Raw genomic sequence first — 26,849 nt, 5'->3', positions numbered from 1 at the left:
GTAATGGGCTCAGAGGTCGAATTGGCAGAATTTCTCCCGTGTTTCTCTTACCTCCACCAGCCGCGCATGGTAGCAGACCATCACCAGGAACGAGATTAGCAGTATCAACATCTGGACACCCAAGGGCATGCCCAGTCTGGAAAGATCACCCAAACTGAAGCTCTCACCCGAGCTAAACTTGAGTATGATCAGCGCTGTGTAAAAGGCCACCATGCCCAGGGCCATCAGAGCCTTGACCAGATAGTACAGCTTTAAGGCAGTGGCCAGGGAGACGAGGCATAGCACCCAGGTGAACACCAGATACTCCGGATGAGCACAGTCCCCCTCCAGATCCGTTGAACTTCGCACTCCCGCGGAATCGCCATAGCTTAGGTTGCTCAAGGACACACTGTGTCCGCTGGAGGTCAGTGTATACGGTCGATGGGATTGCTCAAAGTGATCCAGAGGAGGCGTCAAGTTCATACTGAGCGCATTGACCAGAGTACTCCGCACCAGCTCATCGGAGGGCCCACTCGTAATGTCCACCAGGGAGGCAGCTGCCCCACTCGTCGGCGTACTTATGGTGATATTATGATGGATGGTGGCCGACAGGTAGACATTCAGCTTGTACTCCTTCTCCCTCTCCAATGAGGTGTTGCTGTACAGCGAAGTCATCCGCAGGAACCGGGAGTGCTCGTCCACGGTGCCTATGTACGTGGACGAGGGGCACAGGACCAGTCCGATGGCACTCAGCATGCACATGGACACGATGACACCGCAAATGAACAGAGTGCGACGCTGTCGTTGATGTACCAGTTTCGCCGAGTTAGTCTTGAGGCAGCGGGGCAGTCCTAGGGTACAAATAATAGAATATTTACAGTTTAAGATTTTTTATAACATATGTTTTAGACTTTAGGTTGTAGGATAACAAAAATGTATTTTTAGAATATTTATATTGCTGTATAAGATTTACAAATGTATAGAAGTTAGGCCAAAATATCAAAATTACATTATTACATTTGCAAAAGATAAGGTAAGACATCAACACAATATAATAGCTGTCTTTTAGATTTATTTCACGAATAAAATAAATACGGACAATGTAAATATAAATTTAGCGGTGAAGTTTTTGGGATATGTTATTTTGGCATAAAAATATTTAAGGAAATTCTATAACAAAAATTTTTTAGAATTATTTTAGCTATCATTACAAGGGATTTAAAAGTTTTCTGTTGTACCCTGTAGGATATATTTAATCTTTAAATGTTTATCAACACACAAACATATTTAAAAATCTAACAATTATTTTACAAGCTTTAAAAAAATTTTTTTTTTGCTTGGTAAATGATTTTAAATGCTAGCAAAATGTACCTTACCGCCAGATGGCGCCAAATGCTAGCAAAATGTACCTTACCGCCAGATGGCGCCAAATCTTTTTTGTTCGCCATCGAACATAGTTTTCCTTCTTGTTTTGTTTTCAAAATATGCCGCTTTTTTTAACTATCCTTTCCATAACCCAATAACCCATGAGATGCTCACCTGGGAACTCCTCGGCCATGACCAAAACGCAGCAGAAGGTTAGGACAATGGTGCCCACCGAGAGACAAATAATGAGGCGCGTGCATCGCGGAATGATGATAACCTGGCACAGCACCATAAATATCCAGATGACAAACACACACAGCATATTAGATCTGAATAGAGAGGGGAGGGGACGAGGCAAAGGGAATGGCAGGAGGCAAAAATCAATTAGCAATCAGTTCATTAATTAAGAGAGTCCTGCCCTTTGTTTGCGTTCCATTAGCAGGCTGGCATACGCACCGGAACATATCCTCTCGCAACTGGCAGAATTTCTGCTCCTGACTCTTGTCTTTGAACTTCAGGGTCCAGGGATTTAAGTACTCGCGTCGGATTTCCTTATTCGAATTGATTTGGATGTTTTGCTCGATGAACTCGTCGATCTGGATTTGGGTATCGCTAATTATAAAAAGGAGCTAATGAGCAGGATTAGATATATTACCTCTTCATCTAGAACTGCCACCGACACTCTGTGATCTTCTTTGGTATCGACGAGAATAGAGTCCGCACGATTCAGTCCTTCTTCAGGGCTGTTAAGCTGCGAAGGGTCAGAGTATAAATTGATTGGAAGGTGGAATGTCAAAATTAGTATAATATAAGGATACTGTTCAATAAATCGTTCCTAGCAAATAATTAAATTTTTAATAAAGTTATAAATTTAGATAATTTATATATAATTTTATAAATTTTAATAGACAAAGAGGTTTTTTTATAAAAAATTTACCGAGCTTAATAAATACTTAAATAATAACAATCTAAAGCGAATTTTATAGAACAGAAAGGTAACATACAGATAAAAAACGTGAACAATTCAAAATAAAAACAGTACACTAATGGAATAGTAAAAATAAATATTTGACTATCGAATTAAAAATTGTATATTTAATATTTAAATTAATAATTTATTCCTAATATTAAATACAATGCTTATTGCATATCAAATTGCAAGATTTAATATTTAAACATTTTAATTAGTGTATAATATATTAAATTTAAAATGGTTTCTATTGCGTTCTAGTTAAGTTAAATATGTAATGCCAATTTTAGAAAAGGAACTTTTTAAATGTACTTACGTTTTTGAATGGAATCTCGGGTATCCAGTCGGTGGTTGACTCATCCTCCATGATCAGGCCCTTGGCGTCGATGGCTTCCGCCAGGTTTTGGACGCTGGTGGCTCCGTTCCTGGGCCGCAGTTGCACCTCCAGCGGTGCGGACATCATGGCCGTCGGCGAGGACACAGTGGACATCCCTGGGGGACCTGTCCCGGTTCCACCGGCACCACCTGCTCCTCCAATTCCGCCGCAGCCATTCCTCATTTTTCTGTTGTCCATGGCCACGCCCTCGACGACATTGGGAAGGGAGTTCAGGGATATATTCTTCTTCTGCTGCTGCTGAAGAAGTTGCGCTGGCTGCTGGGCAGGCACGGCGATGGTGGCCGCGTACTCCAGACTCCGTCCGTCGATGCTGGCTCCATCGCCGCCCGTCGTGGTCACACCGCCAATGCTGCCGCTGCCGCTGGCCGAGATGGATTTGGGCAGAGCGGTGGGCGTGGCCGAGGGGGCGGTGGCCACACTTCCCGCTAAATGGGCGCTGCTGCGCGTGCCAAAACGACGTTTGGGTCTGGGGGCGTGGCAAAACAAGTGACGGGTTAGCAAATTTCGGATTTATATTTGAATACACTTACAAAAGAGTTTTATAAAAACCACAGGTACTTTCTCATAAAACTTACAAAGTAGTGTTGAATGTAGTTAAAGCTAAAATTAATAATTCAATATAAAATTTGCAAGCTTAAAGTGCAATAAGAAAGACTAAATTTAAAAACATTTATTCAAATAAATTATATTTTTTTTACAATTTTTTGTTTGGTTTGTTAACGAAATTTTAAAAATAAATAATATCACATTTGTACAACACAATTTGTAATGTTAATCTATGTTTTTGGTATTTAAGAGTATTTTCTTTTTATTTTCTGGGAACAAAGAAATGTTTCAACAACATGCTTAAATAAAATTGGAAAGCTTAAAAATGGAAATAACTTTTAAGTAATTTGTTTAAAATATAAAAAACCCACAGTTATATAAACAAATTCGTTTCTTCTTTTTTGAAAAAAGTTTTGCTTAATAAAATTTCTTTAACAAAATAACTGTTTGAACATTTTTCTCCGCGTGTAGTTTTCACTTACCTCAATGGCTCGGTCCGCTTGATGAGAAAGGTCTTGACGTTCAGCATTTTGAGGTGATTGTCCCGACTGCCGCCATTTCCCGGTTCCACCTCGTAGGCATCGTTCAGGCACTTGAGCGTCGCCTCCGAAATGTGAACTCTTCTGCGGGAGGAAGATGGAAACACAGATTCAGAGGTGAGAGTATTAGCAATGGGCCAGACTTGAGTTGGAAGTTCGGAAATGTAGTTGGCGAAAATTAAATTCAAATATTTGCATACGTTTTCTATGATTGTGCGTGGAGATTCCAAGCCCAAAACCACCGACCATTTTATTTCCCATTTTTCCCGCCCAGCTCTTTGTGTTTTCGTTTGGGCGGTGGGCCCATCATAATTGGGTCTCCACTGGGCTTCTTGGAGCTCTATAATGCTCATACTCCTGCTCCAATTGCTGATGGTTTCTGGTTGCCGCCCAGGCCACCATTACATCAAAGCATTTTGCATTAAATTGAGCTTTTCATTTCTGGGGCTTTTCATTTTGTTTCGGGTTCTGCGGTCGCTCGGATTTTCTCCATTTCCCATTGCTGCTGTGCTGGTACTTTCTATTATTTGGTTTCTTGTGTCTAAACACGCCAAGCTTGCAAAATTGCCAAGCAATTGTTGTGAGCTGCACAGGAGCAGGAGCAAAATAAAGGGCCGGAGCTGAGCCCCTGGATCCGCAAATTGGCCAATTAAAACTGTGGCCAGGCTGAGTTTTACCACCAAAGTGAAAGTTATTCGGTTTACGAATAGTTTTACAATTTAATTTAAAATAACAAAGGTATGCTACATATAACAAAAAACAAAATATGCTAATCAAAAAAATATAGGTATGTCAAAATGACTTGAGGGACCCAATGTCCGACCAATTTGTTTAATTATTTTAAATCATCTTTTATTAAATTTACTCTGAGACAAAATGTTAATTTAAATATTTTTAAAATAATTTTTAAAAACATATTTAATATTTTAAATTAAAGGGTTTTAATTTCTGCGGCTTCACTTATGAACTTGTCTCAAAGTATGCAACAATATTTATTGAGTCAGGAAATCCGATGTAAAGATGACCTTCTAGTTTACATACTTTCTTTTGGTAAATTTTATAAGCGATTTCAAAACCGAATTAATGTCAGTGCCACCTTGGAATATTTTGAAGTGTAGATAACACTCTATTATACAGAATTATTAAGTAGAAGTTGTGGCTAACTAACTAAGCTCCTTAATGATTTGGCCCTTAAATTACTGGTTGTTTATTGCCGGAACCATTTATGTATGCAATTCCTTTTCTAATGAGTAATGAGCTGCTATATAAAGGATATAATCGTGACAGAAATTCAGGACTATCCTCTGCCTGTGGGCCCCCAATATTGTCAACTCATTACGATTGCACTCACACGCAGGTGTGTAGTTGGCCCTTTCGAGCGGAGTTCTACGTGACTGGCTTACTTACCCGGGAATACCGCCGGATTCCATGTGATTTGCAATGATAACATCATTAGACCAGACGTCGAAATGCCATTTCTTGTTGCCCAGTACGCCGCACATCACCGAACCACTGTGGATGCCGATGCGCATATTGAGGTCCACCTGCAATTTGCCAAGCGCAGTTCTTAAAATATGCACAGCACAGCGGGATTTTTCATCCAGCAATGGAAAGTGTTCACTAATTACACTAAGGAAAAGGTTAGCTTTAATGTAAAAAAAAGTATTGTAGTGGTTTTCCCCCAGTTACTTCTAATTACCTCCTCACTAATCTTTTCTTCAAAAAGTTGTAATTTCATGGGTATATTGGGAATTTTGTGTGTTCAGGCTGTGTTTTTGCTATATTTAGTTGTACATATTTTATAAAAAAATATTAAAATACGATTTATTATTAAACATTTTTTTTTTGCATTTTTTATATGGTCAGAAGTTTAAAAACATTTTAAATTGTATACATTTTATTGAATCTGTAATAAAATGGCTGGGATTGAATACGGTTGTTCTATCTTTAGAAACGATCACTATTAATCTGTTTTTTGTGCAATTCACAAATACCCTATCTTATTTAAATATAGTACCTTTCCCTACCTTGCCCACCAAAATTGTTATTTAACTGTCAGTCGGTTGGTAGAGTGAGTTGGCCAGTCAATCGTCAAACTGCCGCAGCAATTAAGTCGCCGGCCCAATTATGCGACTGCAGGCGGCATAAATTCCCGTTAACGAATACGAGATTCCCACCGTTTTTCTGCGGCATGCCCCAAGCTCTCCCCGCACAAAAAAAAAAAAATCAATTAAACTCCAGTGGCACTCTGTCGTATGAAAATTTAAGTCTCGCTGCTGCTTTTCGGCCGACCGTTGTCGTTGCCTTTTGCTCTGTTGAGATTTGCATACAAATGAATTGTCAACACGTCCACTGGCTCTGCTCTATGGCGCTCTACTGCTCCTATAAAATATATACATATACTAGTGCCACTGGCCAAATGTCCAAAACGGGGCACTGGATTGTGCAATAAAAAATAAAGGAAAACCTCGCAAATAAAAGAAGGCCAAACAGATGGAAACTGAAAACTGGGTATTAAATATTTCAAATGTCCAGCACTAACAGAAAAAAGGCCAAACAACCTCAACTGATGTCAGACTGATTTTATTTAAATGGAACTCAATAGAGGCATGCTACTTGAACATATTATAATTTTATTTTTCTTTGAACACGAGTTTCAATTTTAAAACGACGTATATATTATATTATATTTTTTTGTTTAAATCGCTCATATGTTTGGCTGCTCACTGAATTCATATTTTTTTAGACAAACCTATTCTGAAACTTTGTTTAGATTTAATTGTAATTTCTTTGATTTTTTTTATTCAATATTAATAGTCTGTAATTGAATGTTATTTTATATATTTAAATTTATAGAAAGAAACTATAATTTTTAATTGACTGTTAAGCTTATCACTGGTTTTGGTTTATCTATGCACTTAACAGAACTCATTTAAAATTATTCAACAGCTGCCCTGAAATGTATGCTACGTTTTGAATTACAATACCCCTTTTCACTTGGCCAGGTTGTATTTAACAAACTTTAAATAAATGTTCAAGGGCCACATATCATCGTGTTCGCGTGTTCGTTTCGATTCGATTCGATTCGATTCCACTTACGTGCGTGTGCAGGCGCACATCCTTAATGGCCTTTATCATGTGCAGGCCAGTTTCCACGCTGCACACAGCGTGATCCGGTCGCGTCTTCCAGTTGTCGCTCTCGAACTGCGACACACAGTAGTAACAATCGCCCAGCAGCTTTACACGCAGACAGTGGTTGTCCTTAAAGGGGCGGAAAAACGGGGGATAGGGTGAAAATCATGGGGAAAATCGCTCAATGAAACATTTACCCAATGCGGGACAACGCACAGTAAACTATTCGGTTGGCTATATTTTAAATTTTAACTTTGAAAAAACTTATGCCTAAATTATATATTTAACAAAAATCAATATAAGTTGGCCTATTTAAAACCAGCAATGCTCTTTGCTGTAAAGTTTATATTATTAACAATGGTTTTGACAAAGAATGTATATATATTTTTAGTTTTTTTAATCTTTACAATGTGAGGAATACAAATAATTAATATCATAATTCAGAAATAATTATATCTTATGAAACTTTCTTTATTAAGAAAACAAGAAAAACTTAATTTTACTATAGTCTGCGCAGAAATCAAAGTTATCATAGGATACAGATTATTGTCTATACTTTTTTGTTACAAATTTTTTAAATTTTACAAAAGAATGCCAATAAATTTGTATTTTTGAAGGGGCAAATTTATTCTTGTTTTGCAACTTACTTCTGCAATGCGATCGAATCGAGCGAACAGGTCATTTAAGATTTTCACCAGCTGCTGGGCCGAAGTTTTGCTGGCCAACTCGGTGAAACCCTGAGGGCCAAGCAAAAGAGGTTAAAGGTGTCCGAATTCACACTATAAGCCTCTCAGGCTATTTTTTTGTACACCTACCTTTATGTCGGCGAACAAAATGCTCACATTGTCCATGGGATAAACGTATAATTTGTTGAATTGCGTCTCCACCGTGGGATCCGTGCCCTTGTACATTTCGCTGCGAATTTGATTGTTCACGATGTTGGGCAGAACTGCGAAAAGGGAGCGAAATTCCGCGGTGTGGGGTTAGCAACAACTTGAACACGAACCGAAGGCAATATATATTCACTCAAGGACCGGTGAACTGGAGGCAAAAGGAACCTCCGTCGGCCTGCAGTTGTCAGGCAACGCGAAATTACCAAAAAGGGCGGGGGTTTCTTCTACCTGCCCTTTACAGAGAAATGCCACTTAGAAGTCCCTCAACAGAGCTAACAACGTATTACAAGGGGAATTTGCGCATTTGTAGTTTCCACTTAAACAAACAGCCATAAAATTTTGAAAGGAATCGTGATAATATTAAGCAGTTTGCTTTGTATAGCCATAAATGTATACAACAGGTCTTGGTAATTAAAAAAAATGATGACTACCAAAAAAGTAGTAAGACCTATCATTTTCATCAAAATATATTTATAAAAGCATCTTTAAAGTTGTTCTGAAACATATTTTAAAATGTTTATATACTTTTTTCTACTTTCACAACAAGTGCACATTTTTAAGCCCATTTAAAACAAAAGGACAAGCAATTTTTAAACGCAGATTATAATCACTTAAAAATGATTTTGAAGATTAAACTATAATTAATCATATGTTTAGAATATCAAAATATATATATATATTTCCAAGAAAACAACATTTTAATAACACTTGTGATTAAAACATTTGTATGACCTTCTTGCAATTTTCACTCACTTGAATCTAAAAGTTTTTGGGTGCGTTGCAGCTCCTTCTCCGACTCCTTCTTGTGCTCCATGGCCTTGTGGGTTTCGATGAAGGCTAGCCGTTGACCACGATCCGTGAGATACTTGGTGTACATACCAGCCACGTTGATGGCCGTATACAGAATGAAGTTGGCAAAGATCTGGAACAGAACGCACTCGGCGTTGATGGTGGCCTGCGGATATATGGTGCATAGATCCCGGAATTTAGGCAAAAGTCACAAAACGATTTCGGTCGCAGGCCAATTACCTCGCCGTGCTGCAGTTTGATGATGGTAATCACGGCCAGGTGACAGCTGGCCGTAATGGTCCCGCCCACAACGCACCATTTGAGGGGCAGGGGCAGCATCGCATACGGCACAAAGATGACGAAGAGGATGTACCACACCAGGTACTCGCGATCGGCGAATCCAACGCCCTGACCAACGAATCCTGTGCCAGCAGAGAGAAAATCGGTGCTATGATGTACCCACATTTACGACTCATCCCGCCAGGGACCGAAAAAGGATTTGCCATTTTGACGGTCCGTGCAGGTGACGCATGATTTACGACCTCACGACACTCACCCTGGATGTTGAAGAGCACCCATGTGCAGACCGCGGCCCAGTGCAAATAGTTGTTGGCAAAGCAGCGCCAGTAGCCCAAAAAGCAGATGGCCATGTTGGCAATCCCACAGCAAACCGACCAAGTGATGGCCGTCGCCATGCTCTGCAAGGATATCGAGAAAATTAGGGGTGTCGACCTGTTTCCTTGAGTAAGCCAATAAACTTTTAGATTAATTTACGGTTTCGCAGGAACTTAATTCAATAATAAAACTTCTCTTCATTCAAAGAACATCTAAGCCCCACATAAATATAATTATTTTGTAATATAACAGATAGCGTTGAAACAGTATACTAAGACGTGATTATAAGCCAATAAACTGCGTATTGTATAATTTTGTTTATATGTCTATATCTTCAATAGATTTTAATAAAAATATAAAAGTGTTTGAACAATATAATACAACTGCTTCGATTTAATAACTAGATTAAGAGTTAATTAAAAATATATTCCCATCAAGGGATTGTTGTGTAATCATTTTTAAAAAATTAAATGAATTTCATTTTCTTATAATAGGTATAGGAAAAATGTAATAAATACACAGATAACTAACTTGTTTTAACCTGACATATTTATGGGTAATAAAGGAAATTCCCAGAGTCCATTAGTAAAATTGTAAATGTTAAACGAAGTGATGTGTATATTATTTCTCATAATATTTAAAATGTTAAATTGGTATAAAACTGACTATTAACTGGTGAACTTAATCAATTTAAACAGAGTTAATTAACAACATAGCTTTTTAAAAGATAAATAATTTACTCAAAAGATAGTTGCACTCACCGTTCCGTCTTCGCTATCAAATGGACCCAGTTCACTCCTTCGCATTATCCAGACGAAAGCCAAGACAATCTTCAGCACAAAATCCACCACGTTTACAATAATTAGGGACTTCTGGCGCTGGCGATGCGTGTAGGTCAGGTAGGACCGCTCCAGGGAACTCTGTTTAAAGGAGTTGGTCAACGAGGGACATAGGATGCCTTTGACCACGTTGCCACTTTTGAAGGCGGAATACATCTCGTTGTTTAACGGCCGCTGCGGTTGACCAGCAATGCTGGCTAGGGAGTTTCCCGATTCCAGATCGTGTTCTTTGAATAAACATTGAAAAATATTAAGGAACATTTATAACCATTATACATAAAATAACTCTGATAAAAAAGTTTTGACATCGATGACAAAAATTCAACGAATATAAATTAGTATTCTGTTAAAAAAGATTTCATTCCAAAACGTTTTTTTTTTAAGTTTAGAACCCCATTTAAGAAGCTTTAAATACAAATACACCGGAAAGTTTTCAACGGCAGGCTTTATAATTATATAGCAACATTCATTTTTATGTCGCCTTAATAATATTAAGATTATTAATAGTTTTTGTTTTATTTTAAATTTTTGCACGTATTTAAAGGTAAAAACACATTCCTTTATCATTTTAATGTGCCACAAAAATTTTTAATATATAAAAATCATTTTGAATGTAAAGCATTTTTTTATTCTCCTTTTTGCTTCCTGTTGATGCTAGTAGGCTAAAATCGAATGGTCATAAATTTATGTGATATACCATATGTAGCAATGCGGATTATTGGAATCGTCTTTATATTCAGAGCTTGAGAGGTGTCCATCGCCCAAGCACCCAATCTCTCTTTCCGGGATTGGAAATCCCCGCTTACCGAAATTGCTGTTGCCAAAGATGCTGCAGCTTTCCGTGCGGCGCTTGGGTCCGTAGGCCCGCTTGGCCTCCACAATCCGGACGGACTGCACCCGCAGTGGCGTCTGCTTGGCCACGCCCCCGCGCAGAGGGCCGCCCTGCTGTTTCTTGCGCAAATTGGACAAAATTGATGTGGTGGAGGCACGCAGCGATGGCGGCAGGTCGCCAGTGTCCTCCATTTGGGCACCGTCGCCGGGAAGTCGGGGTATTTTCGACATGTCCGGAGTGGCTATCGTTGTGGCATTGGTGGTGGCTGCATCCTGCTGTTTTGGGTTTTAGCTTGGCTTTAATTAGTCCTGAGTGCGTGGCCACACATATCAACATACCTCGCAAGATGCGCCGGCTGTTGCTGTTGCTGCCGTGGATGTGGATGTGGATGTGGATGTAGATGTGGATGTGGCCACTGTAGTAGCTGTTCCTTTGACCATAATCTGCTCATCATCCGTGGTCTGCGCTGCGGGATTACTTAGACCCATACCCATACCCATACCCATGCCCAGACCATCAACCTCATCCTCCGCATCGTCATCATCATCATCCCCCTCCAGTTTTAGGTCGTCGATTTGGGCCAAGGCAATGGCGCCCCTGTCCGCCGCCCGCCGCAGGACCACCCGCTCATCGGGATCCACCTCCACTCCAGTAGGCGCCTCCTCCTTCGTGTCGCCGCGCTGCGTGAGTTCGGGGGGCGCGGAGTGGGTCACACTGTTGCTCTGCCGGCGCTGCTGCAGCGAAAACGCCGACGAGGGCGTCGCACTTAGCTGCCGCATGTGCACCTCGTCGGAAACCAGCTTGTCGTCATCCATGTTGGCCAACTGCTCCTCCTCCGCTGTCCTACACAGAGAGAAAAAGGAAACTCAAAATTAATATCAACAAAAATCATAACTTGCTTTTTTAATGAGTAGTGTGTCCTTAAAATTTCTTAGGAAATTTTAAGCTTACATTTCTGACCAAATATATTTTAAGATATATATTATTAAGAGAGAAAAAATAATAAAATAAATAAATAAATTTTGTATGAGGATGTGTCACAATTATGTAGTTCAGAAATCATCATCATAATTTTGATCAGAAATATTGCACTGAATTACATTTACAATTAGTGTGCATTTTATTATACTACATGTTAAAATATAACGATTTATTTTCAGTGAACTTTCTTTTCTTTTTAATCAGGGAACATTCAATTTCAATTTTCACTTTGAAGTTCAAATGCCGTTTAATGAGTGTAAACATTTGGTGGCGCGAATTGAAATTTAAAATGGTGAGATATATAAATTAATTTGCTAGAAGTGAGTAGTACTGAAACAAAAAGCTTTAAATCTTTCTTTGGTTTTACAGCACTACAAATTGTAAAACAGAAATGGAGCAAAGCAACAAAAAGTATTTATTTAAGATAGTTTTAAATTAAGATTAAAGTATTCAGATGTGAAAAATGTGTAAACATTTGGTGGCGTGAATTGAAATTTAAAATGGTGAGATATATAAATTAATCACAAGCTTTTAATCTTTCTCTGGCTTTACAGCACTACAAATTTAAAAATGGAAATAGAGATTTAAGATAGTTTTAAATTTATATTAAAGTATTCAGATGTGAACTTTTAAACATAAATTTCTTTAAGAATTTTCGTTTATTTCTTAAATTCAGCTTAAGTCTTAAAAATGTTATTTTTGAAATTCAGAAAAAGTGCTGTTTGTATATATTATTATTTTATATTCCAGATGCTTATTATTAGAAAAAAACTGTGAGGCATTTTCTTTTAGCTCATATTAAATGATTTAAAAGATGATGGTGCCTGATTTTAAAGTTTGAAAACAATTTTTTTTAAGTTCCTTCATCCGAACGATTATTGGAATGTTTGTGTTCTACAATTTAAAATGAACCAAGTGTTTCTAAAGAGCTGTGGACCAATTGAAATTAATTTGTTTCTCAATTGTTGGTTCTTTCAATATTTATTTACACAATAGCTGTCAAAGGTCTTTGCCTAACCCTCGAACCTTTTGAGCGGCGCAAAACAAATTCCTCTTTATTGTATTGTGAATTCCTGTGGCGGAGAAAATGAAAACTCAATGTTGCGTAAAATTTAATTATAATATATTGTGGAATTGGAATATTTCATTGATCTAGTCTAATTCTAGTATCTACTTTCTAGTGTCATAGTAAATTTATTTATTCATAATCCGTTTCCTAGAACATTCTCAAGATATTAATCTTACTTTCCTTGCCAGAGCCATTAAGCAAAATTATAATTCATGTATTTCATATTACAAGCTGAAGTGTAGTTGATTTGATTATTATTTATTGCTATTCCATTAAAGAGCAAATCAGATTTTAAATTCCATAAATGAAATTAGACCATTTGTGGCATTTGAATAATTCTTTGAGCTCTGTAACTTATTTAACGAGAAACTGTCAGTAAGACCATTCAAATTTCTTTGTCAACCCCCTTCGAAGTCTAAGAGCTTTTGAATAATTTTCTGTTTGTCAAGTTGCTGTTTTTGTTTCTGCTGATAAGAGACCGGATATATATATATATATATATATATATCTATGCTTTGTATAAGCTTATTTGATGTTAAATTCCCGATGCCGCAGCGGAAACGCAAAATGGAAGCACGACGACAGTGGAAAATGGCGCGTTGATGTCGTTGTCATTATTCAAATTAGCAGTGATACACACTCACACACACGACTGCACAAACACACGTGCAATCACGTGCACACACACACACACACACACACACACGCATTTCTCTGCAAACATAGCACTCATTTCAGGGAACGTGAACTTAAATCTAGCTAAAGGAAAATGGCAAAAAAAAAGGAAATACCAATAAGTCGAGGGGTTAACTAAGCCATGTTGGGATGTCTATGGATATACATATCATTGCGTACATATGCCTTATTGATTAAGTGTCATTGGTGGAAAAAAACAATGTTAAATATAATTCTTTAATAAAATGAAGGAGTAGTATAGCAAATTTGTATTAGAAAATATTTATTATTACCTAGTTGGTTGTAATTATTATTATATACTCTTTTAAAGGTCTGAAGACCTTTGATGCGTTAAAAGTAACATTAACAGCTGTGTTTTGGAAATGGCACTTTCCTAGCCTCAGGATTACTAATAAAATACACATTTCTTAATTTGTATTTATTTTAATGTGATCCATTCACTTGTTAAATGACAGTTATTATCAAATTGATGTCAAATGTTATCTGTGCAAAAGGAGCTGGTATATTTTTGGATTGCTTGCGCCAGACAGCGTGGATTATATTTACCATATTTACTCGTCTAATCAATGTGCAGCAGTATCTCCGTATTTGTCCCCTTTCTATCTATCTCTCTTCTAATCTCGACTCTTTCTGATTCTCTTTCTCTATAAAATAATCGTTATCATTTATGGGAAGTAAATGCTTTATTAACCAAATTCAAACTCCGATTTATTATGTGCAACGTATACAGAGTTGAAATTGCGATGCAGGTTTAATTCCACGTTAGATAGACTTTTTAGTCGTGCGTTAAAAACAATCAATTTTCACATCAATTCGCATGGCGAGATCGCAGTTCAAGTGTAGTTCCCAAGTTGTAAAGATGCGAATTTTAGCACCTTCCCGACCAGCCAATCAACCGTGGAACATTTAGCAACTCCGCAGATACCTCGATTTATTTGCGCACCTGTAAGGTTTGGTCCAATAAGACGGGTATCACATGCCCGATCACAGCGGATTATGTTCCGTTTCACCGATTAGCACATTGTCAAGCGATTGCACTACCTTTTCCCACTGAAGTCGTTCGATGAGTAATCGCTATCCCACGAAGGAAAATCGGGCAACCGTACCAATCCGCACAGCGAATCCAGGCGATTCGAGTGGAGTTTATCGCGAGCGATGGGCTGAGATAAACTTCTAATATAATTATCGCGTATATAAATGTGTTGATAATGGCGCAACAATATTCAAAACACAAAATCGATAAATCGAATGCGGGGGAATGTTAATGGGAAAAGGAAGGGTCTCCTCGACCAACATTGCCAGGGGCAAATATGTAAATATGGAACCTATTCAGTGATTCACCCAAAGGAACTTTTCACTTTTCACCGTTTTTGACTAGGCTTCGTATACTAAACAATGCAAATGTTGATCTATACTTTGTATATATATATATGTATTTGTAGACATATGTTAGGTGCGACTGCTCAACAGGTTTTATTTATTATTACTAATATTTTTGCTGCCGCCAGCGGCTTGCTTTGGTTAAATATTATTTTTTCGCGTCTTTCACATCGGACTGGCGTTTGACAACTGAGCGAGAAAAAATCGCTATCGTCGGGATATAATATGATACTGTCGAGCGTTATTTTGGATTTGGGTTCTCTCCATATTCTCCATGTTCCCCATATTTTTCTCTTTCTCTCGCTGTGACGCCAAGTGAAATCAGTTTTGGTCAACAATGTTGCTGATATGGTAATTGACTCCAGTTCGCCCGGCTGACTTGCCCGCGAGAATGATAATGGTAATTATGATGGGTCTCTAAATGATAATCAACAATTGATGGGTATATTTTTGGCAGGAGCTGTGCTGGCGGACTTTATTAAATATTTAGGACTTTAATATATATTTGAGCGCTTTGCGTTTTGCTATATTGAAATATAGATATTATTTAATGTTTAGTATTGGTTTTAAAAATAATAAGAAATTTTGTATGAGTGTTGATTATTTATAATTAGTTGCTTTTGGGCATGTTTAATCTTTGTCTTTAAATTTGCAAAATAAGACTCGTTTTTTGGTCTTCAAAGTAAACTTAAGAATGTTATTGTTAAATTTAAAACGGAACTTAAGCTTATCAAAAATACGAGCAATTTTTCACATTTTTGTTCACGGGATAAATATCGCAATAGAAGCATCTACGGAAGAATTTGGAATATTGCATTTAAGTCAAATTCCATTTCTACCTTAAGGCAAAAAAAGAAATTTTAATTGAAGTGTCCCCAACATAAACATGTTTACAATTTTGAACCTTTGAGCACATAACAGTTGAAAGCTTATTATACTATTGTAAAAACCAGGCTTATGGCCTGGCCTTCTTTTTAAGTTTAAAGTATTTCCCCTTACTTTGCGAACTTTGAGGTGTGTTATTGTATGGCCAACTATTTGAAGAAATATGATATGTCAAAGGCATGTCTGCCAATGCTGGCTCTTATTTATATAGACAAACAGTGGGGATAGTTTTAAGTCGCCAATCATCTATTTCAGCCACCCACTCTTGGCCCGAAGGGGTGGCAGATCCAAGGCCAAAAGGTAAGAGGCGGCAGTCAGTCCTTTTTATGAGCTTTTGTTGGCTTGTTGAATTTTTGGCCATAGGAAACTTGTTAAAGCACATTATTGGGTGTGTAACAAGTGTGTGTGTGGCTTTGTTTGCTTATGGTGCTACGACTTTCAAGTCCCAGACACGGAAAAAGGGATGGTAAGTAGGGGCTTTAGGCGGCAGCTGCTAAGCTAAGTAGATTAAAGTCATATTTACACGTCTTGCTATGTGGGAGTGCACCGATAAAAATATTGGATGCAATATTCCCGGATCTTTAAATTTTAAAAATCATACTAATGCTTAAAAATTACTCATTTTTGAATGTTTTTTTTTAATATCACAAGTCAATGACATTCCTCAACACATTCTACTTTGCTATTTTCACTATTATTAAATCAATAATCCTTTGTTGTTTCTTTAAAAATGTATATATAGTAAAACATCCCAAATGGAAACTAATGATAAATCCTATTTAAATAGTTGTTATTATAAAATATTTTACATAGAATAGAGCTGTCCTTTTCTTTCGGTGTACGTGTGTCTCTGTGGTTATATTTGAGTTTGTGCTCTGCGTTAAGTGGCAGCAATTAACACTTGACATATTTATGCTTAAGCCGAGGGCCGCAACGAGCGGCTCCCATGCATTATTGTAGTGCCCCCGGTGCCAGCAACAACTATAACTACACCAACTACTTGGCAAGGTTGAGCCATCGATATGGCCACAACAACAGCACCAACTACATCAACTATATCAGCCATGTCTGGCAAGCTGCTTATTTTATTTATTAAGCGTTTAAGTCGTTCCAAAAGGGTCGAGGCTATGTTGCCGAAAGGGGCGTGGCTGTCATCCAGCTGGTGCGAAAGCGTTTCCACAGTTACAAGCGATGTGTGTGAGGATGACAAATATTTAAAGATAATTAGTTGGAGGAAACTTCTCCGGAGGATATAGATATCTAAAGCATTGTATGGGTCAGCTACTAAAAGGCTTGAGCCAAGCCAGGTGATTAGATAATACGATTCTGATGGATTTTTTATTTGAAGGTTCCATTTTTGACATTAGATTCAATAATTATACTATTTTTATTTGCATTAAACTTTTGGTTTATTAAGACTTTATAAAAATTTAGAAAGAAACTTAACTAATCGGCTTATATTAAAAATACCTTTTTAGGAAATAAATAATAATTAATAAAAGAAACTCCTCTTCTAATAGCCGAATCACAAAACTGGAACTTAATCAAGTTAAAAAAACTTTGGAAATCGATAACATTCCCATTACCCCCATAACTGTCCCCAAACTTGGGCCATAAAATCAATTAAAACAAGCTATGATCATAATTTTATTGGTAATTAATTTCCGGCCAGGTCAGGAAATGGGAACCATCGGAATGACAGCAGAGCATGCCAAAGCAAACGCAGCAGGTGGCCAATTTACTGCAACGAGAATCAGCTAGCTCGGTTATGGATATGGCCATGTCTTTGCCAACTTCATTTGGATAAGAGTCCTGGCCCATAAAAGACCCTTCGGGCAGAAAGACAGACAGACAGACAGACAGACAGACAGACAGACAGACACAGACACCTTTCCCCATACACACATCTGTCAGTATGTGAGTGTGCTGGATTTGGGTTAATGTCGGACATTGGTCAACATGGGTGTGCAATTGAAAGCGAGCAACAAAGCAGAAAATAGAAAAATTACTCAGCGGCTCAGTTTGGGTCAGACAAAAAAAAAAAGGAGTAAAGAAACCTATAAAAAAGGACAAAGGGTAGGGTAGTAGAATGTGTGTCTTTACACAGCAAAAAAGCTAATATTAACTAAGGATTAATCTGAAATGTAACTAACACTAAGTTAATTTCAATTTTTGTAATATAATTTGTTTATTTTCTTTTATGTTTGATTGTTTCTATTTCTAAAATAATATTAAACTTATCTTTGAAACAATCTTTTTAATTTTTGTAGTGTACTTTAAATCAGCAGAAGGAAAAGAAATCGAACAATTTGGGATCAATCAGAGTTGGACAGCGAATAAATTCGCCCATTGTGTTTTTAAAAATCCTCAGCTGGAACTTCTTGGCGGTTCTTTAAAATACCATTATTGTTCGATATTTCCAAGCTCGTCCCTGTTACGCATTGTTATTCAGAGAATGCGGACCATGGCTTTGATGTCCTTTTGCCGCTTTGTGGCTCGAATCAAAGCATTTTATTTGACGGCTGCCTCTGATTAGGGTAAACACATTCAAAATCAAAAGCAATCAGAACAGCTTCTGTGGCAAAAGAAAAAGGCAATAAGCCGTGTAAGTGGCCACTTCTTAAGGCTGCAATCAAGTTAACAAGTATTCGAAAGCCATTAAAATTGACAAATCGCTTGCTCGGAACCCAAACCACAAATCTTCAGCGTACAGTACACCAAGTACTCTTGGCAGGGAAATCTTAAAAACTCGTAGAAGTTGCCAGGACATGGCTATTTATGTTTATGGCTTACTAATTAGGTTCAGTCGCTGCAGCAAAAGTTTTCTCCCATTAAAAGTCGCGTTTACTCGTTTCCTTTCCAAAAAATCTGTTCCTGCGGATCATTGTTGTTTGTCATTAAAATTCACATTTTATGGCAGATTCGGTTGGGTTTTACCTAGTTTCGATGTTGTCGCCTGCGACCGAATTTTCCCTTCTTTCGATTCCGCCTTTTGTTTACAACACGTAAAAAGAAAATTTGCATAGAAAAAGAAATTTGCATAGCATTAAGTAGTACGCTTCAAGTTGTCCTGACATCTACAGCTGCTGCTCACTGAGGTTGAGCCATCGAGTTCGACAGAATGCGGATGAAATATTCAATTTATGGCCAGTACGTTAAGTTTACTTCTGGGGGCAGACAGTCAGTTATTTTTAAGTGCTACTAAGAGAGAGCTTACTCACAGTAATTAAAGCAGTTTGATCGCATCAAGCTAAGCGTTCTGACTTTAGATTTTATATCTTCATTAATTGCCACGTTTAATTGCCACTCCTGTAATTATCCATTAGAAATGATTGGTGATGTTCAAACCTTCCTTAACATTTTTTTTTCACTTAAAACTAAGTTGAAAAACTAATTGTCTTTTCGTTATAATGTAATTAAAATGACATAATTCGATTAAGTGCAGATTGAGTTGTCCTCTATGGTCTTCGCTTGTTTTTCCAAACCTAATTACCAGTGGCCACGCGGCGTATGCGCTAATTCGCAATACATCAATATATGGTTTTCATGTTATTTAGTTTCCTGGCATTTTTCACACACTCATTTGAGTCATTTAAAGGTCCATCACCTTGAAACGAGTCCATTGAGCTCAGGATTCAAGTGGAGACAGCATCTTTGTCAGACGCGTCGTCTGTTGCCATTTATAAAGCATAATTGAAATATGAGATTGACATTGAATACCAGTGGCTTTGTTGCTACTCTCGCCTTTTGTTCCCAGGCTTTCATCGGGTACAATTCCTCACCCAATGCGACACATTGTTGGGGGACCCATTAAATTGATTATTGCAAATAGAACTAGAGCGTAGAGGGTCTTCTCTTATAAACACTATATTGAGCAAACTAGACTGGGACTTCTTCGGCCCATTATCGTAGCTTTCTCATTAAAAACACTTCAAATATCAATTTTACAGACGATTTTCCATTACTGGAACTTCCCTATCTCGAAGTCTTTATAAGTCAATCTAGTTTTTTTCGCAAAAGAGAGTAAAAATACAGGAAAAATAAGTTCGATAGCTTTAGTTCGTCACAAAATGGAGTTGTTTCATATAAAAATCAAAATGTTATTTTCAATCAATTGTATTGACTTCTAAATAATTTTATTTATTTAAGTAATAATATTTTTCAAAACTTTATGTATTTTATTTATTTATATATATTTTGTATTTATTTATTGTCTTTAAATTTATTTTTTTTAAATTTAATTTCTTTAAATTGTTTTTCTTTAAATTTATTTTCTTTAAATTTATTTTTTAATTTTTTCTGCTATGCTATCTTAAAAATTTGGTTTTCATTAAATTTATGATCAGTTTTTCCTGTTATGTTATTCTTTAAAATGTTGTGCTTACTTTAAGTTTATTTTCAATTTTTCATGCGTTTTTATTCTTAAAAATTTTAGCACTTAAAAACATTGTAAAGGCATAGTTTGCTGTTTTGAAATATTTTAAATTTTCCGCGAAATTTCTCCGGTTGAAAGGAGTGCAATTGGAGAGTGGGTGGCATCGAAATCATTGACAATCTTAAACCCCCAACTTTGTGGCAAACTGTCAACACTTACCTGAGGCAAATTCGCTCCTCCTCCTCCTCGAGTTCCACGTCCATTGCGCTGGAGGATTCTGTCTATAGCTATTTTCGACTTTCTCCTTTTTTGCCGCTCGTTGGTGCACGTCAAGTGAGAGTTTTAACTGCCAACGGCAGCAACACTACGAATCCTTGAGATTGACAGGAGGTACTCTATGCTGACGTTGAGGCTTTAAGCCACCTTAAAGTGTTTTAAGCTGTCGTCAATTTCCCTAATGCTGCCTTGCAAGAAGATAAACGAGGCAGGAGGCAATGTCCGTTGGTGACGAACGTGTGTTTCATGGTGCCGAAGAATCCGTCGAGAAATCCGCTCCTGACTTGGATTCCAAATCTGTAAGCAGATAAGCGGAAAAACACATTTAGCGTTCTTAATAAAATTTCAAAATCTCTTTCAATTCCGCCGGAAGGAAAAGCACCCTCTTCGTCTTCAGACACACACTCCTCTCGCCAGTCGTTCGCGCTTAACAATGGCAGTATATAATTTAATAAATAGTTGCAGTTGACAGATTTCAAGTGGGTGTGGGGCCGACAGAGTGGCGAACACTACACGTCACCGGGTCTATAAAGCAATACATATACGTCTATATAGGGATGGTGACAAGTGCAAAAGTGTGCACAATAAGTGGCATAAAAAAGAAGCCAAAGAAACAAAAGAAGTGTATGAAACTATACTGGTATCTACAGTGTTTTACTCTTACGAAAGTAAGTAAAATATACAAATACAAGTAGTATCACCAAAAAAGTCATAAATAAGCCTAGCTTAGCCTCTTTGCTTATGAATTTGTTGGTGATGTTGGTTTTTTTTTAATGATTTCAATTATTTTTTATATATTTGTTTTACTTTAAAGTTTTATTCGTTTTTTTTTCGTAATTAAATAAAATATTGTATTATATCAATTGGCTAGAACCAATTTCAAATATAAAATTGCCTTTTGAGAAATTAATAATAAGACAACTGATGTGTAAACAAAATTATTTTTCTTTACACATCAGCTTCACATTCCTGGGCAATTTAAACCCAAAATACCAGTGTCAGAATCCGGACAAACAAAATAAGCCAGGGAATGGTAAAATCGGTGCTCTCAGTCATATGGGTTTGTATATGTTAGTCACTCTTACATTGCCATTTAAACAGTCGCCTTTTGGTGTGAGTGTCTGCTTTTGGTGCTCCTCCACATATGGCAAACACTAGAAATGTCAGATGTTGTGCCTCAGCATGTGCGCCCTGCCCAGAAGGAGCAGTCTGCGGAGGAGGAACAGGATGAGGGCAGGACAGAACAGGAGCAGCAGTCAGGGACAATTGCCGTGGTGCTGGCTGTTTTTTATGTCCAGCCCATTTCCATTGCAAATGGCTCACAGAAAGAAAAAATGAACTGTCAAAAATGTGTTTGTCAAAAAGTGCCACGGGAAATAACTTGATTGAAAATATTATATTTCCTTTCTAGGAGATTTTTATGATTATTTAGTCACCACCAAAAATTTTAGAGAGCTATGTCCTTGTGCTGTTTGGATCAGATAAATATTTAAAGGTCTAAATAGGCAACACTATTTCTGTAATCAAAAGTCACTTAAAAAAAATAAAAAGACCTACTACGTGTTTTAAGTTTTAATTTTTTTTCTATACATATACATAATTTTCCTTAGGACTGATTAATAATAAAACAAAGCTGGGCTAAAGATTTTGAACTATTTTAAATAGGATTCAATGTGGAGATGTTCTAAGAAATTTTTGAAAGTCCTGTTTAAAACCTGTGTTTTTTTCTGTACACCACCAGTGACACTGAAAGCCACTTAGAAAATGCAACACCCGGCCAAATTCAATCAGTGCGTGCAGCTCGCGGCCACTTGGAAATGCTGTCTGTGGTTCGAGTGCTCCGCAATTGGTTAAGAGCAGGCGATGCAGGCGCACTTCAACTGAACGGTTATTATTGAGTCATAAAACACAACTTAATGCCATTAAACGGGATGCATTTAACCGCTATCGCGAACAGGGTGTCTATTAGTCCGTTGACGCGCGTTAAGGCGGCAATTGCTCATCGTAAATATATGGCAGATATGAGCCTGATCCCCGTATGCAGAATATGTTTTATTGCCCACCTCGGATATTTATCGGACAGGGAGTTTATACATGTATGTTTTACGGCACTGGCCATGATTTATGTGCATCCTGTTGCGTGAGGAGATGCCAGCAATTTCCTTTTTCTTTCATTCCATTTCTCCCTTGCGTATTTACTTCCCGCCGCCTAACAATGTAACCAGTTTATGACGCTGCTAGCAAAGTTTCCGGTCTGTCTAACATGTGGCTGAAGGGGGGTGGGGGGTAACTCCCCCCCTTTCAATTGCCTTCGCCACCAGCAATTGTTACGAAAGCCCGACTTTAAGTCGAGTGCTTCTCAATCCTGCTAAAAATTGTTTTTAAAAATATGCTCTCAAAAGAGGATTCTGTGTGTGACAGTCATCAGCAGGTGAATGTCCAATCCCCATTCCCAGGAGTGGTACCCAAATCCGCTTGGATATGCGTGCCACATCCTTTGTGTGGGCCCCCACAAAAGCACCGAGCTTTACGACAGTGTGTGTGTGTGTGGGGCTTTGGGGTTGGGGAAAGGACTCATCACCAGTGGCAGTAAATTGAGTGTAAATATTCCTACGATTGTTTTGTTGCCACTGTTGTTGCAGCTGCGTTGTAAAAAGAACTTTGCAACTGCGTCAAAATGTCAGGCACGTCGATTTATGTCGCATTCCGCAAACACTATGTTGTTTTTGCTAATGCTGCTAAAACACCTTGAAAAAAAATTTTTATAAGTTAAACTTTAAATTATTTTTATTTAAATTATTTTTATAAATAAGTGTTTAAAATACGACTGGAATAGTTTAAAGCTTTTACTAGTTTTTGGTAAGCCATTTAGTTTTTAACCTTTTCAATACTGTCCTCGAATTGCTATAGAATGTATTTAGTTTTAAAAGATTTGTTATATAGCTATAGAATGTATTTAGTTTCAAAAGATGTGTTATATATCAGAGTACTTTAAAGTTCATGAATAACGATAATTGCTATGATTGTAAATAAATGTCTTAGAAAAGATTTTAAGTACATATACAATGGTTTGTCACACATTTTGGGGTTTCAATTTTTTCTGTGTGTATTTTCACCCTGATGACATCTTGTTTGTTTGGGCAAAGCAGTTTGTGCCATCGCGCGGCTGAAAATAATTAAGTTTCTGATTCATGTCGACACCAGAGAGACAAAGGCGGCTCAACTACTCATCTTGCTGGAAGGGCAGCGTGGTGCAGGCAGCTTGCAATTCGCTACTGCGGGTCCTTTGCTCCTTTGGCCGCTTGCCACACTCTCGCATTAAGCCAGCGAATTATGTTGCATGAAAGGAGCGATGGGCAAACAAACGGACCACAGATTCTGCAATCCGAGTGGCCGTTTCCTTTGTTAATCCGGCAGCCAAGAGTGCACCCATGAATAAGCGTTTACTTGACCGGTTTGCAGTTCCCGATACTGGCACTGTTACCGGGCAATTATGCGCTTCTTAAAAATAAATTAATGACCAACGGGAAATTCTGAGAAACCCGAGAGAAAGGAAGCAACGACTACGATAACGGACACTCCCGCAGGTGAACTCTACCGGACCTTTTAAATTAATTAAACAATACGAGTCGCGGGTAAAGACATAGACTACCTTTTTACAATCGCCATGGGACTGATTGTAAAATATTTTTCCAGTTTTAATTAGTGCGGCTAGAAGCTATTGGATTTGTCAGCCCAAATGCCAAGTTCTTTAAGGGAGTATTAATATAGCAAGTCAAATAAATTTAAAGAAAAGAATCGTATTTATAGAACGAACGAATATTTTCATGACTTAGGACTTATACGCGTCAGGAGTAACATTGCATATACATTATAAACAACAAATTAAAAAAATGTCCTGTCTATTTTAAAAGTCTTTAATTATAAAAAGTCTTCAACAATAATTAATTAATTATATTATTAAAATAGGTGTATAAGAATTTATTTCAAACGTTGTAGTATGCATCAAAATAAATCTATCGGTATTGTACAATACTCATAGTACAATTCCAAAGATTTTAAAAATAAACTTTTAAATTTGACCCTTAATTAAATCAGGTTAAATTTTCCGCCATTCCAAACTACATCCTCTCGAATTTTGTTATTTAACATGCCACAAAAAGGTGATATAAAATCATCTCTACGTTTTTTGTTTTGCCTTTATGAAATATTTGAAATTCAAATATATATTTTATAGTTTAAAGCTACACTCAGCTTGTAGCAGCAATGAATTTACATTTATTTTAATGTCATGCAAGCGAACAAAATTCCCACTTTTGTCACACGCGGCGTATGAACAATTTAACTGGCAAGCATAAAAATTCGTTGCCTACTTTCAGGCGGTGTCATTTTCTAGCGACTGCTGGCCATTTTTAATGACCTTTTAAAATTGATAAATAAATATGGAATGAGGCAAACATAATTCAATATTTAATGCATTTCAGTTTTAATTTCATGCGTCCGCTGTCAGCGCCGTAACTGTGGATTTAATTGATTTAAAAAATGAATATTGCACGCGCATAAATTGAATTAGTGCCCTGAAATGGAGTAAGTTTTTAGGCAAAGGCGTAAAGGCGAACAGGTGTTGGTCAAAATGGTGCGTGTTTATGCTTTCGCCAACACATTTTCACATTTACCAGAGCAATTTATTTTAATTTCCCACAAAATGTCTGCTAATCATGGCATTTGCTGGTTTACATTATGCGGTCGCTTTTTGCTTTCAGTTTTTACAGCTTGTGCATGTTGTTTTAGTTGCATGCATTAGCGGAACTGCATATTGGATGAGTTGCCACAGAAATGCTTTCACCACTGCACTTTGGAATTTTACATTTTATGTTTGTCATCGCCAGTGAATGCCAAAGATTCCTGCACCCAGATATAGGGGAAGCATTAATGACTAACCCTCATCAGTGCGAGCTTATAAATCATCTGTTTTAGTATAAACCAATCATGATTTTAATATTCGAATATAAAATGTCTGTATTTACCCTAACTCGGCTGGCAAACGACACAATAAACGAAGCGGAAATAAAATTCGTAGCCGACCAAATTGTTTACGCAAAAAAGAAAAGCTTTCCCTTTTTATGAGCAAAAGGAGTTACACCTGCTAGGAGGTTGAGGCGGTGGCGGATGGGGTATATTAAACAAAGCCGTTACAATGAAACAGGAATCGTATAGCCCCCAGGCCACATCAAACGCATTGCAATAAGCCGGACCGGATCACTTTGTCTCCTGTTTGTGCAGAGAAAAAAAAAAATTTAAAATACTTCTATCTTTGTAAATGTAAAAGAATTGCAGAAATGGCTTTTGAAGCAACCGAAAACAATAAAACGTATAACTATATATAATATTATACTGAATTTTTTCTGATAAAAAACATATCCAACAGAAACATAACTATGTTCAATGTTTTTTCTGTGTGGTTGTCTTCTTTCTACCTTTTGAACACATGTAAGCTTGTAACCCCTTTGGTCTTTGCAATGTAGAATATTTGAAAATAAAATATGCCCGCCTCTTGCTTCGTTCCAAACTGGGCCAAAAGCAAATATGAGACGACAAGATGGGCCAACGACAAACTGGCAAAAATGTTGCATAAATTAAGCAGAGAACAAACGCTGGAAAATTTGGCAGGAAGAGGGGTTTGAAAGGGGGTTCTCTGGACCATTCGCAATTGCCTTGATTCTGACTTTGAGTGACGTTGAAGCGTGTCTTAAATTATGATTAAACAAGGGAATTAAATGGTTTGTGTTTAGCCTTAATGTCTACATTGCCATTACGCCACCTCCCCGGAAAAGCCCTCTTCCAGCTGGAAAATTAATGAAAACTGTTGCGAGTTTCAATTATGTTTTTTTTCAGCCCCTCCCCGCAGTTTTATTTTTCCCCTTTCTGTGTTGTTTGGACAATGACAAATCACTTGCATGTGTGTGCTTTTGTTTACTATTCTTTTGGCTATGAAAATTATTATCTTCCCATTAATTTCGCTCTCTGGGTAGCGAAAAATTTAATCAAAAAATTAACTGATTGTGTGTTTTTAATTATTCAATTATTATGACTTTACGGCTGTTTGTCTTGGCAGCCATTGCCCATTTTTTTCAGCGCAGTAATGTATATATGGCTCGGACTCATTCTGGGCGTGTTTTATCAAAGCCGCAGCCAAAAACATTTATCGGCCAAGTGAGTAAACAAATTAGCAAACAGGGAAGATGTTCCAAATGCGATAAAAGACAACTATTTCTTTTCCTTTTCGGTGTT

At 37.4% G+C, this 26,849-nt stretch overlaps 1 protein-coding gene across 9 annotated transcripts in view; it reads right to left on the bottom strand.

Annotated features, from left to right (window-relative positions):
* LOC128258397 (adenylyl cyclase 78C) overlaps positions 1-26,849 on the bottom strand; it is a 36,279-nt gene that overhangs the window by 2,975 nt on the left and 6,455 nt on the right. For 3 of the 9 annotated variants that reach the window (XM_052989984.1, XM_052989985.1, XM_052989986.1), the window contains 17 exons: positions 20,502-20,855; positions 11,235-11,739; positions 10,871-11,171; positions 9,987-10,291; positions 9,167-9,308; positions 8,851-9,032; positions 8,575-8,776; positions 7,744-7,877; positions 7,576-7,665; positions 6,896-7,057; positions 5,204-5,340; positions 3,740-3,880; positions 2,631-3,177; positions 2,000-2,095; positions 1,801-1,940; positions 1,519-1,673; positions 52-830 (listed from right to left, as the gene is read on the bottom strand). In XM_052989984.1, the coding sequence (XP_052845944.1) occupies positions 52-830; positions 1,519-1,673; positions 1,801-1,940; positions 2,000-2,095; positions 2,631-3,177; positions 3,740-3,880; positions 5,204-5,340; positions 6,896-7,057; positions 7,576-7,665; positions 7,744-7,877; positions 8,575-8,776; positions 8,851-9,032; positions 9,167-9,308; positions 9,987-10,291; positions 10,871-11,171; positions 11,235-11,739; positions 20,502-20,545 (4,062 nt within the window). In that variant the 5' untranslated portion in view covers positions 20,546-20,855. Of the gene's footprint in view, positions 1-51; positions 831-1,518; positions 1,674-1,800; positions 1,941-1,999; positions 2,096-2,630; positions 3,178-3,739; positions 3,881-5,203; positions 5,341-6,895; positions 7,058-7,575; positions 7,666-7,743; positions 7,878-8,574; positions 8,777-8,850; positions 9,033-9,166; positions 9,309-9,986; positions 10,292-10,870; positions 11,172-11,234; positions 11,740-14,188; positions 14,210-14,585; positions 15,110-15,129; positions 15,203-20,501; positions 20,856-21,643; positions 22,019-26,849 lie in introns of those variants that run through there. The other 6 variants (XM_052989988.1, XM_052989991.1, XM_052989989.1 and 3 more) reach the window with 6 other exon arrangements.

Source organism: Drosophila gunungcola (assembly GCF_025200985.1).
Source record: "Drosophila gunungcola strain Sukarami chromosome 3L unlocalized genomic scaffold, Dgunungcola_SK_2 000003F, whole genome shotgun sequence".
NCBI lineage: Eukaryota > Metazoa > Arthropoda > Insecta > Diptera > Drosophilidae > Drosophila > Drosophila gunungcola.
This window is presented reverse-complemented; position numbering and strand designations above follow the sequence as displayed.